Here is a 25,631-nt window from a genome sequence, read left to right as displayed (position 1 = left end):
CTTCCAAAGCCGACGACTCCGACGTGGAGGACATCACACCGGCGCAGCGGGTCGTGAGTACTGTACCCCCTCCCACCCCCGCGCCCAAAACCAAAGAGACTCAGGTTACACCCTCGCCTGCAGGCCTGGGTAAAACCAAGCACACAGCTTCTATCACCCCACCTTCGGGCCCGGTGTCGAAGCCTCAGAAGTCTCACGGCAGCTCGGGCTCGAGCCAGCCGACGCCTGGTGCCGATAAACCCCATCCGGCACCGAAGAAAGTGATACCCAGCTCGACTCCGAAGCCACCGGTGCCGAAGCCTGGACTCTCGGTGCCGATAAAACACCATCACAAATCTGTCGGCACCGACGCTCCGGCGCCGAAAACTCCTTCGACGCCGAAAAAACCGGAGGTACCAAAAAAGCATGGCGCACAGAAACCATCGAAACCCTCGGCTTCGAAAACATCGGCGCCAGCGGACGATTCGGTGCCACCGGACCTCTTTACACCAGACCCTGTGCAAAAGACTCTATTTAAAGATCCAAAGACTGGGCTATTGACTTTAGTTGTCAAGAAAAGGCGTCTTGACACACCGGCTCCTCCTCCACCGCCCAAGCGGAAGGACTCTGCTACTTCTCCTCTCAGAGTGCCCTCCCCACTACCTCCTCCTCTGCCTCCTCCACCCCCTCCCCCTCCCAGGTCTCCGCCACCCTTACCTCATCGCTCCCCGACCCCGTCCCCAGATCCGGATTACGGGGATCCAGATTATGACCCGGCGGACGCCCCAATGGACCCCACTCCACCGGGGACCCCTGACCCATGGGAAGACTACCAAATCCCTGACATACCAGATATACCTCAGGACGAACTATACCCATCCAGGCCGTCTCCCCCTGAGGACTCCTTAGGGTTTCATCACTTAGTGCAGAGAGCAGCACACTACCATGGGGTGGAAATGCATAGTGAACCAGTGGAAGACGACTTCCTACTGGACACATTTGACATTCAGGACAAGTCCACGTCTATCTTGCCCATGCTTAAAGGTGTCACCAAGCATGCTGCAGAGGTGTTCAAAGACCCTGTCAGGGCCAGGGTATTGAACCCTAGAATAGAAAAGAAGTACAAGGCGGCACCCACAGACCCTGCATACATTAAGGGCCCTGCTCCCTTAGATTCCCTAGTTGTGTCCACAGCTAGAAAGCGGGCTAACTCCCAGTCCTCAGGAGAAGCCCCACCGCCAGATAAGGAATCCAAACTTCTAGACGCGTCTGGCAAACGCACCGCCTCCCAAGCTGCAAACATGTGGCGCATTGCAAATACACAAGCGCTACTTGCGCGCTATGACAGAGCACACTACGACGAGCTTGAGGCTCTTATGCAGCACCTCCCCGAAAAACACAAACGCAAGGCTCATGACCTGATACAGGAGGGTAAACTAATTACAAACGCCTCCATTAAGTGTGCCCTCGATGCAGCCGACACTGCATCTAGAGCCATAAATACCAGTGTCCTGCTTCGTCGCCATGCCTGGCTCAGGATCTCAGGGTTCAAGCCTGAAGTCCAGGCGTCCATACTAAATCACCCCTTTGACCAACAAACTCTCTTTGGGCCAAAGGTGGACGAAGCATTAGAAAAGATGAAAAAGGACACAGACACAGCAAAGTCTATGGGGGCACTCCAATCACAGGCCCCTAAACGCTCCTTTCGACGCTCATCCTTTCGTAGCACAGGCAGAGGCTACTCCACCGATAGCGCCTCTACCTCCTACAAGTCCCCTCCTCAAAATACCTTTTCAAAGGGCTACCAAAGGGGTGGTTACAGAGGCAACAACAATAAGGGCAGGGGCAAAACTAACACCACCCGTTCTGCCACCCCGCCCGCACAATGACTTCCCTTCACTCCCCCCAGACCATCCCACTCCGGTCGGGGGCAGACTACAAAACTTTATCCACGCATGGGAATCCATAACATCGGACAAATGGGTGAACCAAATTATTCGGTCAGGGTACTGTCTCGAGCTAACATCTACCCCACCCAATATCCCACCAAGGCACCGTCCAATGTCTCAAGAACATTCCACACTGCTCAAACAGGAGGTGCTCTCCCTCCTCCAAAAGCACGCTATAGAGCAGGCCCCCGTCAATCAGCAAAATCTAGGGGTCTACTCCCTGTATTTCCTTATACCAAAGAAAGACGGGACCCTGAGGCCCATTCTGGACCTCCGGCCTCTAAATGCGTACATACATTCAGACCATTTCCACATGGTCACCCTACAACAAGTCCTCCCACTCCTCTGTCAGGGAGACTTTCTCACTACCTTGGATCTAAAGGACGCATACTTTCATATTCCAATACACCCTTCTCACAGGAAGTACCTCAGGTTCGTGGTGGACGGTCAGCATTACCAATTCACGGTTCTCCCCTTCGGGGTCACCACCGCACCACGGGTGTTTACCAAATGCCTAGCAGTTGTAGCAGCACACCTCAGGCGTCAACATATTCACGTCTTCCCTTACCTAGACGACTGGCTCATAAAAGCCACGTCCTACAACCAATGTGTGCAACACACCAACAGCACCATTCAACTACTCCACCGGCTAGGCTTCACGGTGAACTACCAAAAGTCCCACCTCCTACCATCCCACACAAAGCAATATCTCGGGGCAACTATAGACACCTCCAAAGGTATTGCCTATCCAAACTCAGCCAGGATCGCAAGCATACAAGCCTTGCGCAAAACATCCCTTCCTCAACACTCTCTTCCAGCAAGAGTGTTTATGAAGCTCATAGGAATGATGGCGTCTTGCATTTTCATAGTGCCCCATGCAAGACTCCACATGCGTCCACTTCAAGAGTGCCTAGCACGACAGTGGAACCAGGCCCAGGGTCAGCTGACGGATCTGGTGTTGGTGGACGGCCGCACCCATCACTCTCTGCAGTGGTGGAACACCACAAACCTCTCCAAAGGGCGGCCGTTCCTGGACCCGGTTCCTCAGGTGATTCTAACAGCGGACGCATCGCTCTCCGGCTGGTGAGCGCACCTCTTACACCTCACAATGCAAGGTCTATGGACGCCACAGCAAAAATCGCTCCACATCAACCATCTGGAGCTCTTGGCGATCTTTCTAGCCCTAAAATCTTTTCAAAAACAGATTTCGGGCAAAGCAGTCCTCATTCGCACAGACAACATGACTGCAATGTATTATATCCAAAAACAGGGGGGGACACACTCTCCCCAGCTCTCCCGCTTAGCCCAGAGCATATGGAGATGGGCAATTCCCCAAAACATCTTTCTCCTGGCACAGCACGTTCCAGGCGTACAAAACACCATGGCAGATCTGCTCAGCAGACAAACGCAACAACTACACGAATGGGAACTGCATCCACAAGTTCTTCACCCATTCTTCCAACAGTGGGGGCATCCTCAGATAGACCTCTTCGCCACCCACGAAAACAAAAAATGCCCAAGCTTCGCCGCCAGATACCCACACCCATTGTCCAAGGGCAATGCGATATGGATGAACTGGTCAGGCAGATTTGCATACGCCTTTCCACCTCTCCCACTAATTCCGTTAGTGGTAAGGAAGCTACAGCAGCACTCCCTCACACTCATTCTAGTAGCTCCAACATGGGCCAGACAGCCGTGGTACACCACACTACTACAACTATCAGTGGTACCACATCAAAAACTGCACCTGTCCCCATGCCTCCTAACCCAGAACCATGGAGAAATCAGGCACCCGGACCCAGCTCAGCTCAACCTTGCGATCTGGCTCCTGAAATCTTAGAATTTGGATACCTTAACCTTCCCCCTGATTGCATGAACATCATCATGGAAGCCAGACGTCTTACCACTAGAGCATGCTATGCCGCAAAGTGGAAAAGATTTGTAATTTACTGCCGTAACAATACAATCAACCCTTTAGATGCATCCATACAGCACATCATATGCTATCTGCTCCATCTTCACAGGTGTAACCTGGCATATTCATCCATACGCCTACACCTAGCAGCGATTGCTGCTTATCTACAAAACAGACAGCATTTATCACTGTTCAGAGTGCCCGCTATTAAAGCCTTTATGGAAGGCCTTAAACGAGTAATTCCTCCCAGGGCACCACCTTCCCCTGTATGGAATCTAAATGTAGTTCTTACACGGCTAATGGGTCCACCCTTCGAACCAATGCATAAATGTGAGCTACAGTTCCTCACCTGGAAAACAGCTTTCCTCTTAGCTATCACTTCCCTTAGGAGGGTTGGTGAAATACAAGCGTTCACTATACAGGAACCCTTCTTACAAATACATCACAGCAAGGTCATACTTCGTACAAATCCGAAGTTTCTGCCCAAGGTCATTTCCCCCTTCCACTTCAATCAATCGGTGGAATTACCTGTCTTTTTCTCGCAACCTCAATCTGTTGCAGAAAGGGCCTTACACACACTTGATGTTAAGAGGGCTTTGCTGTACTACATACAAAGAACGCAACCTTTCAGGAAGACTAAACAATTGTTCGTTTCCTTCTCTCCACCACATAAAGGCAACCCCATCTCTAAATCAGGGATAGCTAGGTGGATTGTAAAGTGCATACAAATTTGCTATCAAAAGGCAAAAAGAACATTATCTGTTCCACCTAAAGCCCACTCTACTAGAAAGTTAGGGGCTTCGATGGCTTTTCTAGGGAACATACCCTTAGATGACATCTGCAAAGCAGCCACATGGTCAACACCACACACCTTCACAAAACATTACTGTGTAGATGTGCATTCCAAGCAGCAAGCTAGTGTGGGCCAGGCTGTACTAAAGACACTTTTTCAAACCGCTGCAACGGATACCGGTGTCGCCGCTAAGGTTGGGTACTGCTATATAATCTATGCTAAGTGTACAATCTGCAGCTCATATGCCTCGAACGGAATATGCTACTTACCAGTATGCATCTGTTCTTGGCATGTAGAGCTGCAGAGTTGTACACGCCCACCCGCCTCCCCGGCTACCTGTATCCGTTCCAGTCCATCTTATTTAGATACAAGACACATGGGTTTCTCACTGTTATTACTACGCTCCATCATTTCCCTGTTGGCGAAAAACAATCTGAGGATGGAGCCGAAGCCCATGCGCAGTACGGACCGAAGGAGGAGTCACCGAACTCGTGACTTCCAAAGACTGTCCAAAGAACAAAAACAAACTGCAAACATCCGGGCCCAACACCAGATGGCGATCTATGCTAAGTGTACAACTCTGCAGCTCTACATGCCAAGAACAGATGCATACTGGTAAGTAGCATATTCCTTTTCAGTGTAGCTTCAACTCAAGGAGAAGAAAGATATGTTCTGTGAACCTGTAGCTCAGGTGGACGCGATTTGTCTGGGATTCCACACCCCTCACTGGAGCACGTTTTCCGGGGATGTAAATCCGTAGAACAACACATCGGCTTTAAATAATGGGAGAACACACCCTCATCCTTTGCTCTTTCAGGATGTATCTTTTATACTCAGCAAAAATGTCTCGGACTCATTCAATGTTCCTGTCAGTGTCCATTTCAGGGACTGGGTTCTTATGTAAAGTTGGTTATGGGTGATTAGTTTTTTTGTTTATCTGTATGTAAACCTTTGCATCAACAAATTGCATGCATTTGTGACTACAATGTATTGAGTATTGAAAAAGTATTTTTATTACGCAGTATGTGTGTGGGAGTTGGGACATTTTGGAAAAATATTATTTGAGAGGTAAAACTTGGTCAATTAAATTGCTTAGTAATTCAAAGTTTTTGGCAAGGTGTCCTTGTTATGTTAATTTATCAATATAGTTCCCATTCTACTTTTAATATGGATTTGTAGTACTTATGTCATTTGTAATTTTTTATTTTGTGATGAATTCTTTATGATCTGTATAATTTTCTTTCAACACTGTAATAATTGATTGGTGAAAAGTGACAAACATTATTCATGACTTTCCCCAATCAACCCTTTCTTTTTAAAAGGGCCAAAAATATCATTGGCGATAAAAATTATCTACAAGTAAATCATAACTTTTTCAAACTGATATTACCTTTTCCTTAAATCTCATTAGCATGTAAGCTATTTGGCATTGGTGATAGGGTTATGAAAGTAATTTATAACTGTTTGCCAACCAGTAACAGACTTTTTGAAAATTCAACAAATTTGCCCTTTTTCATTACCAAAAGATTTGGGACCCCCTGGAAAAAATAAAATGATTGTATTTTCACTGTGATCCTTGTAAATAAGTTTATTGCATAATATTGTTCCAAAACAAAGGATTTATCTGGGAATATTGTCCTTGCCATAACTGACCAAACCACTCTAATTTTGTCAGTCTCACAAAGTGCAAAATTATGGATACCACCAGAAGAAACTACATTTTGCACACTTTCTAGAAAGCAAAAAAAAAGAACAATATTGTGTCTTGGTTTACTCCACAGTCCTTGGTTTGTGTGGTTGTGTCTCATTGATTACACCTTTTGTAGTCAGTTCTTCAGTCAAGAGAGGTCTCGAACTGCATCTCCTGTGAGCAGATACCCACCTTATTAAAACTTAAGTCCTCATAGATACTTGTTTAATAGTCTTATGCGAAGGGAATCGCTTTGAGAAGTTCTTGCCTGAGCGTTGTCTCAATAATCGTCTCCCTTGATTAAAGTCCATAGCCCAATTCACAAAAGACGTCTTTCAATAGTTAGAAATAATATCATGTAGTATTACCTTTATGTTTTGTAGATTTCTGACATTAAGGATCTATTAAGAACCCTAGGGTTTCTCTGGGAAATCTACAACAGTTAAAATTTTTAACTCACACGTCTTAAAATGTACTTGTGGCTTTTCAACCGAGTGTGAAACCTGCACAACCATGCATCCTTTGGTACTGTGCCCAGACTGTGTGTGTACGTTTCTTGGAGTTGGCCTTCTGAGCTGCATGTAATTATTTTGGTAGGTTATGTGGTGGGAATAGTTAAGAGGGTTGTTCCCGAGTGTTTAACACTGCCGTGGTAGGACGTTTACTAAGGTGGGGGGATTTATTCATTCAAGGTTATGAGGCTGGTAGGAAACGTCCGCCTATTTTCCTACAGTCTCCTACGTACAACGCTCATTCTATGGGCTTGTTTGACTCGAGCCTTGCCTGCTAACCCCAGTGTGATAACTGTGTAACATCTTCTGTCTACTTCCCAGCACCAGGCATACGAGTTCCAGTTCGGTGCGGCCTACGCTTGGATGATGTGCATCTTCACCGTTGTCATGACGTACAGCATCACCTGTCCCATCATCGTGCCCTTCGGTAGGTCTGCCTGGCTCAGCCAGACCTCAACACATTCTGTGTTCATTGTAGTTCACCACACTGCAGACCCTTCTCAGTTTTATATTCATGTACGAACCGTGGCTTGCTGTGATTGAACATAGGTTGATGTGCACTTGACCAGGGCAACGTGCCCGCAAAACTGTGATGGCTGACTCACTTTTCCTTTTTCTAAGACTTGTAAAATGAGTGCAGTTGAGTCAGGCAATCCACTCATTACAGAGCGTGAATGCCTTGGCCTTCAGAATTCAGCCTATAAAGAAGTTTCCCAATTTATTTTTAATTTCCCCGTTGATTGTTGAGATCTTGGGATGGAAGCAGCCGCGGCCCCTGCAGGTGAGTGCGGTGGGGCCAGGTGAGGGGGGATTTTGAGAGACGACCATGAGGGAAAATGAAATAAATAATTTTCCCTCGTGGTCTTCTCTCGAAATCTCCCCGTCACCTGGCCCCCCACCCCCCTACCGCTCTTACTTGCCGTGGCTGGATGGCAGTTACTGCTACCGGTGAGACATGCTAAGGCGGACGTATCTGTGTGAAAGACATCATGGTAAAATGCTTGTGAGACTGGTACCTTGTTATATTGCAAATTCAATATTTTTTCTCAAAAGATTTGTTAACCAATAATAACCAGGACAGTTGGGGTCTCTGTTCCAGAACAGCGCTCTCTGCTTCCTGAGAGACAGACACTTGCAGTTGAGAAGATAGAGAGAGACTGGCACAGGGAGGCGAGAGATCAGACAGTTGGCATGCGCTAACAAGAAAAGAGAGAGAGAGGGATTCAGCAGTAGACAGTCAGCCAGGACAAAAGAGAGTGAAGGAGCTAAAAAGGGAGCGTTTGAAGGACACAGCCCAGGTATGTACGGTAGGTGATTCCGTCTGGTGTTCAGGCTTGTGGTGTGGAGTCTGAGCTGCCAGAGGTCCTATGAGTGCTGGGAAACGATGTTTGTCTGTAGGACTGCCTTTGATACGCCCTCTGAAACCTGCCCTTTCTGATAAACTGAAGTCTCTTAGAAGGTTGTGAGTCTAGACAGTGCGCAAAGGTTGGGGGTGCTCTGAGAGCTTTAGCTGGGAGACAAAGCATCATGTGCAGTTCTCAAGGGCAGTACAGAGGAGATTCACCAAGATGGTGAAAAGTCTGAAGCAGAACTGTGTCCTGTGGACAGTCTCTCATTAAAGGGGAACCATCTTCAAATCACTTACTCTTGACTCTTGGTCTGACCGTGCAGCCACTCACAGCTGGCAGAAGGCTTTCCTCCTCAGTTTTCTGACAATGTCTTCATCTCTCCCTGCCTGGCACTGCTGGGTAAAGAGAAAGGGTTTTTTTTAACAGAACTTGCTATGGTCTCAGACACTCCTCACTTCATGCCTGGTGCCTCTTCTCTTCCAAGGTCTCTTCCCAGCTGCACGGAGGTCTCTCCATATATGTCGCACTTTCTCACACTGGAGCAAAGGAAGGCGAACCTTGCAAGAACCAGTTTGGGTAAAACTACAAGGAGGCAGGCAAGCCTGCGTTGGCCAATTTTGATCTCACCAGATAATCATAGACAAGCTCCCAACGACAAAGATGCATTCAGTCTCTGGCCAAACCTAACACAAAGGTGATCTGCAGTGGCCAGGTAACACAACATTTAGGCCTTACCCTCACTACTGTAGCATGAGACCAGGATGGCCTGTACATCTCAGTGGCCGGATATTGATAAAGCTTTCATGAGCAATGGTCGTCCAACTTAGTGTCAACCATTATTCAAGACCTTTTCTACTCCTCGTTTACTGCAATACAAACAAACTTGCTAAGAACCTTTATGAACTGTTACTAAACCTACCCAGATGTTAGTAGGTGTAGTCAACTTCCCATGTGACAGGCTGCCTTTAACCCATGCATGAAGGCCTTGTATGTTCATCAGAGTAGACTTAGACTCATGCAGACACCCAAGCAATGGCCTTCTACCTTCTGGCTTGCATGTCCTCTTTTTTTCCTTTGAGCCAAGTCGAAACCCATGCTCCTCTCCTTTAGTCAAGATCAGCAGCATGTTGTGCAACCAGTAAGAACCATCTGTTCCCCCGCAGGGTTGATGTACATGCTCCTGAAACATCTGGTCGACCGATACAACCTGTACTACGCATACCTGCCAGCGAAGCTGGACAAGAAGATCCACTCCGGGGCGGTAAACCAGGTGGTGGCAGCGCCCATCCTCTGCCTCTTCTGGTTGCTCTTCTTCTCCACAATGAGGACAGGTGAGTGCCAGGCGAGTGATGAAAGTAAACACAGTTTGAAGAGATTATGACCTAGTTGTCTAATGTTGATGTGACAGTGTACTGTAGCTTCCTTGAGTTTGTACTTCAGACAACTGTGCACAGTTCAATGAAGGGTCTCATTAATAATTATCAGTCAATACATCGAGGTACGTACATCAGGAGTGCCTTAACTTCTCAGGTAAGCTGGTAAGCATTATTTGAAACTCTCACACACACGTTTTACTTCCAAAAATAAATCACTTTTTTAAACTTTAAATATTTTCAAATAAAAGAGTACATAAACTTTTATTTCAATTAAAATATTTTAGATTTTATTTAATTTTAATGTATGTAACTTCATTGAATTAAATTTATTTAACATAAATTAATTTTACATTACCTATCCCTGAACCCTCAAAGCTGCTTCCTACCACTGACCGCTACCCATCTCTGAATCCTAATAACCCCTTAATACCCCTAGAGACAATCTTCTCCCTGAGCCCTAAGAACCCCACCCCTGCCCTAAATACTATCTATCCCTCAAACCTCAAAACTCCTTACTACTTCTATAACCTACCTATTCCTGAAACCTAAAAACTCGTTACTTCTACTAAACGACACCCATCCCTTAATCCTAAAAAAAGTCTTACTTCCACTATATACGAGTTATACTTGAACCCCTAAATACTCCTTACTAACCTTAAACACTACCTAGCCCTGTACCCTAAAATCGCCTTACTACCCCTATACACTTACCCACCCTGAATCCTAAAATCTTTCTACCACCCTTAAAAAAATTATAAAACTTTAAACTGTATTTCTTTATATTAAATTATATATTTTTTGTATTTTTTTACAAATTAAAGAAATGGAAACCTAACAATAGATACACACACACACACATAAATGTGTGTGTATATACGTATGTGTATAGATATATACGTGTATATATAATATATATCTTGTATGTTAGTTACACAGTGGGGGTAGCCACTGTGTAGTTATGTGAATTAGAGTTTCCATTGGAAGAGAGTTTTTTGTTTTGCCTTGTTTTGCCATAAGTAAAAGGGGCGATCTAAAACACTTTTTGCACCCTTCAATTTCTTTAGGAAACATTAGACAATGATATAGAAAAAACAGCTGAAGAGAATTACGGAGAAAGCTAGTTATTTATACATAAAGCGAGCTTCTTGTGAATTTGGTGTAAATCTATTGAGCCATTTTAGATAAATTAAGTTCTAAAAATAGCAATATCTGTTGCAGTGGAGTCCTGCGGGGAAAGACCAACCAAAGAGCATTCTGCCAGACTGAGCGATGTGAGTGGCTGGTTGCAAACTGAAGATTCATGTTGTGGTAGTCATTACAGGACTCTGCGATTTGGATACACTGATTACTTCTCATGTCCTCCTTTCCCCGCCAATGTGGTCCCAAAAATGAATAAATAAATGTAGGACGGGATCCTGTGGCTGGTTGACCGCTCATCAAGGTTTTGGCTGCAGGGCCTGGCTGCAGTCCCTAGTGCCAGCCCCACACCAAGCACGGGCCTTGGTGGGGGAGTGGGGTTGATTGCCCACAAGTGGTTGGGTGCTGGGCCTGGCCTGCCAATCTCTTGCAGCACACAGCTTTTGGCAGCCCCGCTGTTAGGAGCATGGCATGTCCACTGGTAGGCCCTGCAGCCAAACCCTCTCCCCACACCCCTGCTGTGCATAGCACTACTAATCCAAAAAAAAAAAAAAAACAGAAATTCACCTGTTAAATGCAACTAACTGCACATATTACATTACTGCTGACATCTAACATCTATGGCGGTGCAAGTTATCCTTACAACATTTGGGTACAGTCAGTGAATTTCAGTGCTTTTTGGTTTTAAAATCTTTTTTTTTTTATTATTAGAAATCCTATGTATAACTTCACTTTAAACTTCAAAATGTATAACGTATGGGCCAATATTGGGATCTGGTGACTTTGTAAAGATGTGCATATGCCGCCAGTACCCTGAGAGGGCAATAGAGGGCCATATCGCACCTTGCAACCATTTGGGATTTTTTAGATCACATGTTCATTTTGGGGTAGTTGGTTTGGAAAAGCTGTTTTCTTGAAAGTGCTGGTGACAGTGGACACTGATTGGAATTAGAATGTTTAGGCTTTGTTTGCCTTTGTTGAATAAATTGTATCACCAAAATTGTTGTTTCTATCGTACATGGATACAAAAAATGTTGACGGAGAATGTGCCACGTAATTTGCTTTTTTGTCATATAATTTGGCCATTTTTGCCACATAGTCCTAATAACCCGGACAGTGTTAAAGCTTTGTAGTGTGACTTGGGTGCTCTCAATATAATGAAATCCATATTTCATAGGCAACTATGAAATATCTCCTATATTTCGTGATTCTGTGTGTAATGAGTTTTTATACCACTGCGTTTGGTCAATAAAAGTACAAGAACCTGGAATATGTATATATATGAGTATGTATATGAATATATAATATATGTGTCTGTGTATTTATATATATATATATGTATATACACATACCCACAAATATATATATTACATGCTGGCGGTCCGCAGTAGGTAGTTATAATTAGGACCGTGTTTCTATAGGAATTTTTTTTTGACATGCTTATATCTTTGGCACCTTTTGACGAATCTTCTCAAAATGTTCCCCAAAAAGGTTTCGGAGTGATCCGTCTAGTAGGTGCCGAGAAAAAGGGGAAGGGGTCAAAAAACTGTTTTCCCATGTTAATTTCTATAGAGATTTTAGACATAAGATAGCCTGAACGGCTGGACAGATTTACACCAAATGTGGTAGAAAGGTAGCTCTTGGTCCAGAAAGAGACATTTGTGTTATTTGGTTTAATTCCATTCAGTAGTTTGAGATATTTTAACTGAAATCCAAACTTGTATATCTAGGGACACGCATCCTCCTCAGATTCATGAATTCACACACCAACAGCAATGCCGTGGGTGGTTGGCCACAACGTGAAAGGAAAGTTGCAGCTGCCATTTTGTTCATCGGGACTCGGGTCCCGGGTGGTGAAGATAAAGTTAAACGTGATAGAACTGGTCAAGGTAGGGGTACCCTGACTCCAGTGGACTAATGGAGGTACCTCTCATGGACAATAAATTGTCCAAAAACCTTTATGTTCGAGGCATATGAGCTGCAGATTACACACTTTTGCATAGATCGCCATCTGGTGTTGGGCCCGGATGTTTGCAGTTTGTTTTTCCTCTTGGAAAGTCTTTGGAAGTCACGAGGTCGGTGACTCCTCCCTTGGTCCGTATTGCGCATGGGCTTCGGCTCCATCCTCAGATTGTTTTTTTCCGCCATCGGGCTCGGATGTAATACTTCGCGCTCCGGTTCCGAACATTTCCAGTTCGAAGATCGAAGCGGAATCCTCGCTCATCGCGGTATTGTTCAGATCCTGATCTCCTCAATCACCTTCTCTTCGACACATCTTCGATTCCAGTCGTCGACGGCGGCCTTCGGGCCTATCCAAGCTCCGGTCCCGGCTGATGGAAAGAACTCCATTCAAGAAGTGCCCTCGATGTGGGTCCAAATTCCCCCACACCGATCTTCATGAGGTGTGCAACCTCTGCCTCTCCCCTGAACACGAGGCTCGAGACTGTCCCGCCTGCTCGTCTTTCAGATCGAAAAAGACTATTCGAGATCGAAGGGCCAGGCGAAACATGGCGCACTCCTCGACCTCCGTTCCAGTCGACATCTTCGGGGATGACGTTGAAGCTCCGGGACAGCAGCACACCGAAGAGGACCTCGTCAGTGCTTCCGAAGCCGACGACTCGGATGTGGAGGACATCACCCCGGCGCAGAGGGTCGTGAGTACTATACCCCCTCCCACACACGCGCCGACACCCAAAAAGGCTTCGGTCACGCCTTCGCCTTCGGGCCTAGGCAAGACCAAAGACACTGCTTCGAACACCCCACCTTCGGGCCCGGTGAAGAAGCCTAATAGGCCTTCCGGCGGCTCGGGCTCGAGCCAGCCTGCCAGCAGTGCCGATAAATACACTTCGGCACCGAAAAAGAGACCGGCCTCCACCTCGACACCGAGCTCCGCACCAAAGCACTCGGTGTCGAAACCCAGCCTTTCGGTACCGATCAAACACCATAAGGCCCTCGGCACCGACACTCCCGTGCCGAAGCCTACCTCGGCGCCGACCAAAAAACAGGAGGTTCCAAAAAAGCACGGCACGGACAAGCCTAAAAAGTCATCGCCCCGAAACCTTCGGCGCCGACGGAACAAACACTGTCTCAGGAACTGTTTACACCGGATCCCTTGCAAAAGACACTTACCAAGGATCCAAAAACTGGACATTTGGCACTTTCTTCTAAAAAGAGACATTTGGACAAACCGGCTCCGCCTCCACCTCCAAAGAGGAAAGACTGTGCTACCTCCCCTTTCAGAGTGCCTTCCCCACCTCCTCCACCCTCTCCACCTCCGCCCCCTCCGCCTTCCCCACCCCTGCCTCATCGCTCTCCGACCCTGTCTCCAGACCATGATGATCAGGGGGACCCATACTACGATCCAGGGGACGTGCCACAAGACCCCACCCCTACAGGATCCCCAGACCCATGGGACAATTATAATAATCCAGACATTCCAGATGTCCCACAAGATGACCTTCATCCAGTAAATCACTATAAGTACTCCCGCGATGGTCCAACCAGTAATAACAATATACTGCTAGTTCAAACGGTGGTATGCCCTATCTGAAGTTTAAGACACCACCTAAGTGTGGGGAAGGAAGCAAGTCCTTTTGTTTTTATTTTCCCTCACACACCCTAGTGGTGTCATGCTTCATCATCGGGACACCCCGACGCCTAAAAGTCAGGGTGGGCTCAACAAGTATTTCAGGGAGCACTTGATGAGATGTTATTTGGCCAGTGGGTTTTAAAGATTAAAAATCGGTGTCAAACCCCAGTTTCCCTTTATTCTTGGGTTAGGCACTGATAATAAAAACAACATAAGTGGGTATCCAGGGATATTATGGTCCTAGGACCCTATTGCCAACATGTTTCTGTCCTAATAGCCCCATAAAGGGTGCGCGGACATTCTTCAGGGCGTATACCCCCTGTTAGAATAGAAAGGGGACTTCCCTATGCTAATGTGCAGTGTAAGGGCAGGTAGCTGCTCCTTATTATAAAGCTGTCGTTCTGTGAATAAATTCACTCCATCTGTGAAAAACAAACAAAAAAGACAAACAACAAATACAGCGCGTCAATTCCATTTTGCAAAGCACCTTTTCAACATGAATAATGTGATTGTCTCTGTATTCTCCACATCATCATGCGTGAAATCTAAAAATAGAATGTGCGCGTGATTGTAGCATAACCACTTGTGTAAGTGAGACTCAACACTTATAGCGTGTGTATATTTGGTGGCGGTGATTTTCCGCATTCTATTCATACACACTATTGTGACGTGTAACTGCTCAGGTAGCGGTATATATCCGCTTCCCATTTCCACACATTCATTTGCGTGTGATTATAAGACATCGGTCTTCACAGTCAGTCTTCTAATATATCAGCATGAGTTTAAAACAAATCCACTCCTATTCCATTCCTCTATAATAAATGCGTATTGCCATTCTCGCATATGTCGTACCGTACAGCTTACCCCAATTTAGGAGAGGATAAACATCATGTGGGACCTCTATACGTGGGGTAGCCCTGTAGTCACACACTGTGGATTGGTAATGTGACAATTGTGCAAATCGGTACATTCCCGACCCAGCGATCGAGATATTTGACAAGACCGTTCACAATCAGGAGATCCAGTCCCATACCAGGTTATCGACATATGAAAAAGAAGAAAATAAAATAAACTTAAATAAAATGGGTACATGCTTGCTAACAAACACTCTGTGTCTCAATTGGTTGTTTCATCCACTCTGGTCACTCATCCAGATTACTCACGCCACCAAGGGTCCTGCCCCGTATATACACCTATTCGGTATGGGTTCCCACGATTCGGACTCACTCACGTCCTCACGGCCATGGTTTTAAGCTTCCACTCGAACCTCGAGGGACGATCCCGTCAACTTCTGGAGTTACGAGTCCACGCCCCTTTGCGGAAGTGCGTTGTGCGCATGTCCCGCTTAGGGGATCCTGGGAGATGAAGTTTTTTGCAATATGGGTAGTTCCCGAGTTGTAAAGTTACTATCTATGAGTTGTTTACTTTTCTACTGGTGTCACGATATATGGAAGCTAACCAATTATATATATATATATATATATATATATATATCACATTTCCTAAGGGTTTTTTTTACAAATGTCGTTATTAATGAAGGAGTCCTGATCCTTCAATAACGATGACATGATCCTTTCCCATGAGGAAGTATACATATCACAAGGTCACAGTATATGATATGGATGGGTTCTTTTTGAATTATTTACTTTATTTACAATAGAAGGACCTAGTTGGATGTAATGTGAGGGTATACATTATTGATAACATGTGGTCCATATAAACATATTGTAATTAATATCCTCATGTGTTTCCCTCAGAAATGGGTTATTACATTATCTACTTATTCCTGTTTAATTGGTTCCAGGGAATGTGGTCATTTAGACCAGTCACGTGGGTTTTCAATCTGTAAACCCATCTTTGTTCTCGTTCCAACAGTATTTTTGATGTGTTGCCATCCCCTTTTACTCTCTCAATTACGGACCACCATAGGTCGCTATCGTAGTGTTTCTTCTCTAGATAATGGGCAGTGAGTCTGGTTGCCGATATGGATCTCCTGATCGTACTCCTATGCTCATTAATTCGTACTTTTATTTTTCTCCCTGTCATCCCTATGTACATCAGCTGGCATGGGCATTTAATTACATAAATAACTTTATCCGAGTTGCAATTGGTGTGGGACCTTTGTTCCCATTTGTGGTGCATACCCAGATCAATTTCTTTAGTGTGTTCCGTAAATGCATATGCTACACAGGATCCACCAGGATAGTGACCCATAACTTGTGGCTGATTCCAAAGGGTGCTCTGATGTGTCGTTTTGATTTTTTGTAAATCTGTGTGGATCAATGTATCTCTCAAACTTTTATTCCTTCTAAAGGAAAACATGGGTTTCTCACAGTCCAACCCACATTTGAAAATAGCCTGTTACATTTCAACAGTGCCCATCCACGTGCACTAAGAGAGAACCTACCAGTGGGGCAATTCCTACGTATACGGAGAAACTGTGCAGAATTGACCGAATACAAGAATGAGGCAAAAATCCTGACTAAGAAACTGGAAGAAAGATCCTACCCTAAAAGAGTCATTGAGAAGGCCCAAAGACGATTGCGCAATACCCCACGGGAAGTTCTACTTGAAACTCATCAAAGGCGGAAGCAAACACCCTCATCTGTGTCACTCCTTTTAATGCATCCTCTAATGAGTTTAAGAAAATTATAAACAAAAAATGGCCAATATTAACATCAAACAGGTTGGACTTTGAGAAACTCATGTTTTCCTTTAGAAGGAATAAAAGTTTGAGAGATACATTGATCCACACAGATTTACAAAAAACCAAACCGACACATCAGAGCACCCTTTGGAATCAGCCACAAGTTATGGGTCACTATCCTTGTGGATCCTGTGTGGCATGTGCATTTACGGAACACACTAAAGAAATTGATCTGGGTATGCACCACAAATGGGAACAAAGGTCCCACACCAATTGCAACTCGGATAAAGTTATTTATGTAATTAAATGCCCATGCCAGCTGATGTACATAGGGATGACAGGGAGAAAAATAAAAGTACGAATTAATGAGCATAGGAGTACGATCAGGAGATCCATATCGGCAACCAGACTCACTGCCCATTATCTAGAGAAGAAACACTACGATAGCGACCTATGGTGGTCCATAATTGAGAGAGTAAAAGGGGATGGCAACACATCAAAAATACTGTTGGAACGAGAACAAAGATGGGTTTACAGATTGAAAACCCACGTGACTGGTCTAAATGACCACATTCCCTGGAACCAATTAAACAGGAATAAGTAGATGATGTAATAACCCATTTCTGAGGGAAACACATGAGGATATTAATTACAATATGTTTATATCGACCACATTTTATCAATAATGTATACCCTCCCATTACATCCAACTAGGTCCTTCTATTGTAAATAAAGTAAATAATTCAAAAAGAACCCATCCATATCATATACTGTGACCTTGTGATATGTATACTTCCTCATGGGAAAGGATCATGTCATCGTTATTGAAGGATCAGGACTCCTTCATTAATAACGACATTTGTAAAAAAAGCCCTTAGGAACTGAGATATATATGTATATATATAATTGGTTACCTTCCCTACATCGTGACACCAGTAGAAAAGTAAATAACTCATAGATCGTCACTGAAGGATCAGTAATCCTTCATTTATAACGACATTTGTAAAAAAACCCTTAGGAACTGTGAGAGAGAGATATATATATATATATATATATATATATATATATATATATATATATATATATATATATATATATATATATATATATATATAATTGGTTAGCTTCCATATATCGTGACACCAGTAGAAAAGTAAACAACTCATAGATAGTAACTTTACAACTCGGGAACTACCCATATTGCAAAAAACTTCATCTCCCAGGATCCCCTAAGCGGGACATGCGCACAACGCACTTCCGCAAAGGGGCGTGGACTCGTAACTCCGGAAGTTGACGGGATCGTCCCTCGAGGTTCGAGTGGAAGCTTAAAACCATGGCCGTGAGGACGTGAGTGAGTCCGAATCGTGGGAACCCATACCGAATAAGTGTATATACGGGGCAGGACCCTTGGTGGCGTGAGTAATCTGGATGAGTGACCCGAGTGGATGAAACAACCAACTGAGACACAGAGTGTTTGTTAGCAAGCGTGTACCCATTTTATTTAAGTTTATTTTATTTTATTCTGTTTCATATGTCGATAACCTGGTATGGGACTGGATCTCCTGATTGTGAACAGTCTTGTCAAATATCTCGATCGCTGGGTCGGGAATGTACCGATTTGCACAATTGTCACATTACCAATCCACAGTGTGTGACTACAGGGCTACCCCACGTATAGAGGTCCCACATGATGTTTATCCTCTCCTAAATTGGGGTAAGCTGTACGGTACGACATATGCGAGAATGGTAATACGCATTTATTATAGAGGAATGGAATAGGAGTGGATTTGTTTTAAACTCATGCTGATATATTAGAAGATTGACTGTGAAGACCGATGTCTTATAATCACACGCAAATGAATGTGTGGAAATGGGAAGCGGATATATACCGCTACCTGAGCAGTTACACGTCACAATAGTGTGTATGAATAGAATGCGGAAAATCACCGCCACCAAATATACACACGCTATAAGTGTTGAGTGTCACTTACACAAGTGGTTATGCTACAATCACGCGCACATTCTATTTTTAGATTTCACGCATGATGATGTGGAGAATACAGAGACAATCACATTATTCATGTTGAAAAGGTGCTTTGCAAAATGGAATTGACGCGCTGTATTTGTTGTTTGTCTTTTTTGTTTGTTTTTCACAGATGGAGTGAATTTATTAACAGAACGACAGCTTTATAATAAGGAGCAGCTACCTGCCCTTACACTGCACATTAGCATAGGGAAGTCCCCTTTCTATTCTAACAGGGGGTATACGCCCTGAAGAATGTCCGCGCACCCTTTATGGGGCTATTAGGACAGAAACATGTTGGCAATAGGGTCCTAGGACCATAATATCCCTGGATACCCACTTATGTTGTTTTTATTATCAGTGCCTAACCCAAGAATAAAGGGAAACTGGGGTTTGACACCGATTTTTAATCTTTAAAACCCCCTGGCCAAATAACATCTCAAGTGCTCCCTGAAATACTGGTTGAGCCCACCCTGACTTTTAGGCGTCTGGGTGTCCCGATGATGAAGCATGACACCACTAGGGTGTGTGAGGGAAAATAAAAACAAAAGGACTTGCTTCCTTCCTCACACTTAGGTGGTGTCTTACAGTTCAGATAGGGCATACCACCATTTGAACTAGCAGTATATTGTTATTACTGGTTGGACCATCGCGGGAGTACTTATAGTGATTTAGTGTTACCCACGGGAGGGCGTACTCCCTCACTGAATTCCTCTCTGCCCCTTGCCTGACTAGGGAACCTCCCTACTATAGGTTTGTGTATTACTTTATCCATCCAGGCCATCTCCACCAGAGGACTCATTAGGTTTTCACCACCTACTTCAGAGGGCGGCACATTATCATGGGTTAGAGCTACACACTGACCCGGTAGAGGAATTTTTCTACCTCGACACCTTTGATACCGCACATAGGTCTACTTCCATACTACCTATGCTCAAGGGGGTAATAAAACATGCGCCAGAGGTTTTTAAAGACCCAGTCAGGGCTAGGGTCATTAACCCACGCATAGAAAAAAAGTATAAAGCTGCCCCCACAGATCCTGCCTATATCAAAGGGCCAGCGCCACTGGATTCCCTAGTGGTCTCCACTGCACGGAAAAGGTCAAACTCCCAGGCGTCAGGCGAAGCACCACCACCTGACAAAGAGTTAAAGCTACTGGACGCGTCAGGAAAGCGCACTGCGTCACAGGCAGCCAATATATGGCGTATCGCCAACACTCAAGCGCTATTGGCCAGATACGACAGAGCGCATTATGATGAACTAGAAACCCTCATGCACCATCTCCCAGAAAAATACAAAAATAGGGCCAATGAATTAATTCAAGAGGGTAAGACCATAACGAACACCTCTATACGCTGTGCCTTAGACGCAGCAGACACAGCCTCCAGGGCCATTAACACTAGCGTCCTCCTCCGTCGCCATGCTTGGCTGAGAGTTTCAGGTTTTAAACCTAGGGTACAGGCCTCCATATTAAATCATCCATTTGATCAAGAACATCTATTCGGCCCAAAGGTAGATGAGGCCCATGAATAGATGAAGAAGGACACAGATACGGCAAAATCTATGGGAGCCTTGCAGTCACACCCTCCTAGGCGCTCCTTTCGCCGCTCTTCCTTTCGGGGCACGGCCAGAGGCTACTCCTCAGATGGCGCGTCCACGTCCTACAAATCCCCTGCTCAATCCACCTTCACAAGGGGTTATCAAAGAGGCGGCTATAGAGGCAATAACAATAAAGGCAGAGGCAAAACAAATACCGCCCGCTCTGCCACACCGCCTACCCAATGACTTCCCCCTGCTCCCTCCAGACCATCCCACTCCGGTCGGGGGCAGGCTACAAAATTTCCTTCACGTCTGCGAGACCATCACCTCAGACAGATGGGTGACCCAAATTATTCGTTCAGGGTACTGCCTAGAATTGACATCTACCCCCCCAAACATTCCACCCAGGCAACGCCCAATGTCACAAGAACATTCCACGTTACTAAAACAGGAGGTAATCTCCCTCCTACAAAAACAGGCGATAGAACAAGTCCCCACCAGTCAACAAAATTTAGGGGTCTACTCCCTATATTTTCTGATACCAAAAAGAGACGAGACTCTACGACCTATCTTAGATCTCCGGCCTCTAAACACATACATACAGTCGGACCATTTTCACATGGTAACACTTCAGCAGGTACTTCCGCTCCTCTCGCAAAACGACTTTCTCACCACACTGGACTTGAAAGACGCTTACTTTCACATTCCGGTACACCATGCTCACAGAAAGTACCTCAGATTTGTAGTGGACGGGCAACACTACCAGTTCAAGGTGCTCCCATTCGGGGTCACAACAGCACCAAGGGTATTCACCAAGTGCCTAGCGGTAGTGGCGGCACACCTCAGAAGACAGCACATTCACGTCTTCCCATACTGGGACGACTGGCTAATAAAAGCCACGTCCTACAACCAATGTGTACATCACACCGCCACTACCATCCAACTACTTCACCAGCTAGGCTTCACAGTGAACCACCAAAAGTCCCAGCTAATACCATCCCACGCAAAGCAATACCTCGGTGCCACCATAGACACCTCAAAAGCCATAGCCTACCCCAATCCTGCCAGGATTGCAACCATTCAGGCTTTGCGTCAAAGATTCATACCTCAACACTCTCTCCCAGCAAGAGTGTGTATGCAACTAATAGGGATGATGGCCTCTTGCATTTTCATAGTGCCCCATGCAAGACTCCAGATGCGTCCACTCCAAGAGTGCTTAGCGCGCCAATGGAACCAGGCCCAGGGGTAACTGACAGATCTGGTGTTGGTAGACGGTCGCACCCATCGCTCTCTGTAGTGGTGGAACACCACAAATCTTTCCAGAGGTCGACCGTTCCTGGACCCGGTTCCACAAATAATCCTAACAACAGACGCATCGCTCTTCGGCTGGGGAGCTCATCTACTACACCTCACAGTGCAGGGCACATTGACGCTGCAATAAAAGTTACTCCATATCAACCATCTGGAGTTACTGGCAATCTTTCTAGCCCTAAAATCCTTTCACACACAGATTTTAGGCTAGGCAGTCCTTATTCGCACAGACAACATGACGGCCATGTACTACATTCAAAAACAAGGCGGCACACACTCTCCACAGCTCTCTCAACTAGCACAGAGCATTTGGAAATGGGCAATTCCACACAAAATCTTTCTCCTATCCCAGCATGTCCCAGGAGTCCAAAACACCATGGCAGATCTGCTCAGCAGACAGACGCAGCAGATCCACGAGTGGGAACTTCACCCGCAGGTTCTTCACCCGTTCTTTCAGATGTGGGGGCATCCGCAGATAGACCTATTCGCCACCCACGAAAACAAAAAATGCCCAAGCTTCGCCGCCAGATACCCACACCCATTGTCCAAAGGCAATGCGATATGGATAAACTGGTCAGGCAAATTTGCGTACGCCTTTCCACCTCTCCCACTAATTCCATTAGTGGTGCGAAAGCTACAACAGCACTCCCTCACACTGATTCTAGTAGCTCCAACATGGGCCAGACAACCGTGGTACACCACGCTGCTGGAACTCTCGGTAGTGCCACACCAAAAGTTACACCTCTCACCATGCCTCCTAACCCAGAACCATGGAGAGATCAGACACCCGGACCCAGCTCAGCTCAACCTTGCGATCTGGCTCCTGAGATCCTAGAATTCGGATACCTTAACCTTCCCCCCCGACTGTATGAACGTCATCAGAGAAGCTAGACGCCCTACCACTAGAGCCTGCTATGCTGCCAAGTGGAAAAGATTTGTTGTTTATTGCCATAACAACACAATCAACCCTCTAGACGCATACATACAGCACATCATATGCTACTACTCCATCTACAAAGGTGTAACCTAGCATATACATCCATTCGGCTACACCTCGCAGCAATTGCCGCTTACCTACAAAACAGACAGCACCTATCACTTTTCAGAGTGCCTGCCATTAAAGCCTTCATGGAAGGCCTCAAACGAATAATTCCCCCCAGAGTACCACCCTCACCTGCGTGGAACTTAAATATAGTTCTCACAAGGCTAATGGGACCGCCTTTCAAACCTTTGCATAAATTTGAACTGCAATTTCTCACATGGAAAACAGCTTTCCTTGTAGCCATCACTTGCCTTAGAAGGGTCAGTGAGATACAAGCATTTACTATACAAGAACCTTTCCAAATGCACCCAAACAAGGTTGTCCTCCGTACCAACCCAAAATTCCTACCCAAAGTCATTTCCCCCTTTCATCTAAACCAATCGGTAGAATTACCGGTTTTTTTCTCGCAACCTCAAACTGTTGCAGAAAGGGCTCTACACACACTGGATGTTAAAAGGGCCTTACTTTACTATATCCAGAGAACACAACCTTTCAGAAAGACAAAACATGTTTGTCTCTTTCTCTCCGAAGAACCACAGTTACACCCAGGGTCTGGCCCGGGGAGGGAACTAGAGGCGTTAGGGCACTAGAGAACGGTCAGCCTCCAACCAAAGCTATGAACCACAGAAAGGACCGTCCCTAGTTGTGTCTTAAGAGATGCCCAATTTAGTGGGGGCAAATCACAAAAATTGACGGACTGGCATCACACACCACCAGGTGTCATGCTTCATCATCTGCCAGTCCTCGCCCTCTAAAAACCGCGTTTGATAGAGGGCGGGCATACACCTGAAGACAGGGATGCACTTCTAGACTAAGTGGGGGCCCAAACAAAAAAAGGAGTGAGTGAATTTAAAAACCATCATAGTATACCTGAACAATTTTTATTCTATGGGGTTACTATGTGGGATTAAAATATATAAGTGCGGTGAGTGGGGACCTTATCATCCCGTCGCCGCTGTGAATCAGTGATTGTTAATAGGGGGTCAACATGTTTCTGCCTGTATTGTCCACTTGGGTACGTGGCATTCGTCAAGACCTTAAATATTGGGCTCCAATCTTACCACTGGGGGCGTAGGCCTATAGCCAGCTGCCACCTGTTTAGAGAAACCCTATTGGAAAAACCTATTTGCCCCATGGGAGGGGTAGGGGGGAAATCCTTGTGGCCACATTAGTTCAAGGCGTACTCCCCGCTAGAAAACCTAGTGCTGCATGCGTCCAGCCTCCTCCCCGGTGACCGTAAGATTGGAGCCCAATATTTAAGGTCCTGACGAATGCCACGTACCCAAGTGGACAATACAGGCAGAAACATGTTGACCCCCTATTAACAATCACTGATTCACAGCGGCGACGGGATGATAAGGTCCCCACTCACCGCACTTATATATTTTAATCCCACATAGTAACCCCATAGAATAAAATTGTTCAGGTATACTATGATGGTTTTTAAATTCACTCACTCCTTTTTTTGTTTGGGCCCCCACTTAGTTTAGAAGTGCATCCCTGTCTTCAGGTGTATGCCCGCCCTCTATCAAACGCGGTTTTTAGAGGGCGAGGACTGGCAGATGATGAAGCATGACACCTGGTGGTGTGTGATGCCAGTCCGTCAATTTTTGTGATTTGCCCCCACTAAATTGGGCATCTCTTAAGACACAACTAGGGACGGTCCTTTCTGTGGTTCATGTCTCTTTCTCTCCACCACATAAAGGCAACCCCATCTCTAAATCGGGGATAGCTAGGTGGATTGTAAAATGCATACAGATTTGCTACCACAAGGCAAAACGTACTCTATCTGTTCCCCCTAAAGCCCACTCTACACGAAAGATAGGGGCTTCTATGGCTTTTCTAGGGAACATACCCTTAGATGACATCTGCAAAGCAGCGACATGGTCATCACCGCACACTTTCACTAAACATTACTGTGTAGATGTGCAAACCAAGCAACAAGCTAGTGTGGGCTAGGCTGTACTAAAAACACTGTTTCAAACCACTGCAACGGATGCCGGTGGTCGCCGCTAGGGTTGGGAACTGCTATATAGTCTATGCAAAAGTGTGTCATCTGCAGCTTATATGCCTCGAACGGAATATGCTACTTACCAGTATGCATCTGTTCTTGGCATGTAGAGCTGCAGATCTACACACGCCCACCCGCCTCCCCGGCTACCTGTATCCGTTCCAGTCTATCTTATTTAGATACAACACACATGGGTTTCTTACTATTATTACTACGCTCCATCTTTCCCTGTTGGCGAAAAACAATCTGAGGATGGAGCCGAAGCCCATGCGCAATACGGACCAAGGGAGGAGTCACCGACCTCGTGACTTCCAAAGACTTTCCAAGAGGAAAAACAAACTGCAAACATCCGGACCCAACACCAGATGGCGATCTATGCAAAGGTGTGTAGATGTGCAGCTCTACATGCCAAGAACAGATGCACACTGGTAAGTAGCATATTCCTTATACCACACGAGGATCCATAGATCCTCCTGCATTCTGGCGGATCCATGGATCCATACCCCAATTTTTTTTTTTAGAAAAACATACACTTACGAATCCACACATCTACTCACAAACTAACTCACACCTCACACACCCACTTACACTACCACTCACACACCCACTCACAGACCCTCAAAACCACTCACAGATCCATACAGCTTTCACACACCCACTCACACATCCATTAACACACTCAAACACCACTCACAGACCCGCACAGCCAGTCACACACCTACCCACACAGCCACTCCCACTCACAGCCACTGGCAGGGGCGCGAATTAT

General features: G+C 45.6%; 1 protein-coding gene across 6 annotated transcripts in view; it reads left to right on the top strand.

Annotated features, from left to right (window-relative positions):
* TMEM63B (transmembrane protein 63B) overlaps window positions 1-25,631 on the top strand; it is a 417,772-nt gene that overhangs the window by 380,134 nt on the left and 12,007 nt on the right. For all 6 annotated transcript variants that reach the window (XM_085610287.1, XM_085610286.1, XM_085610283.1 and 3 more), the window contains 2 exons: window positions 7,160-7,265; window positions 9,351-9,518. In XM_085610287.1, the coding sequence (XP_085466413.1) occupies window positions 7,160-7,265; window positions 9,351-9,518 (274 nt within the window). The remainder of the gene's footprint in view (window positions 1-7,159; window positions 7,266-9,350; window positions 9,519-25,631) is intronic.

Source organism: Triturus cristatus, chromosome 6 (assembly GCF_964204655.1).
Source record: "Triturus cristatus chromosome 6, aTriCri1.1, whole genome shotgun sequence".
In the NCBI taxonomy this organism is placed as follows: domain Eukaryota; kingdom Metazoa; phylum Chordata; class Amphibia; order Caudata; family Salamandridae; genus Triturus; species Triturus cristatus.
This window is presented reverse-complemented; position numbering and strand designations above follow the sequence as displayed.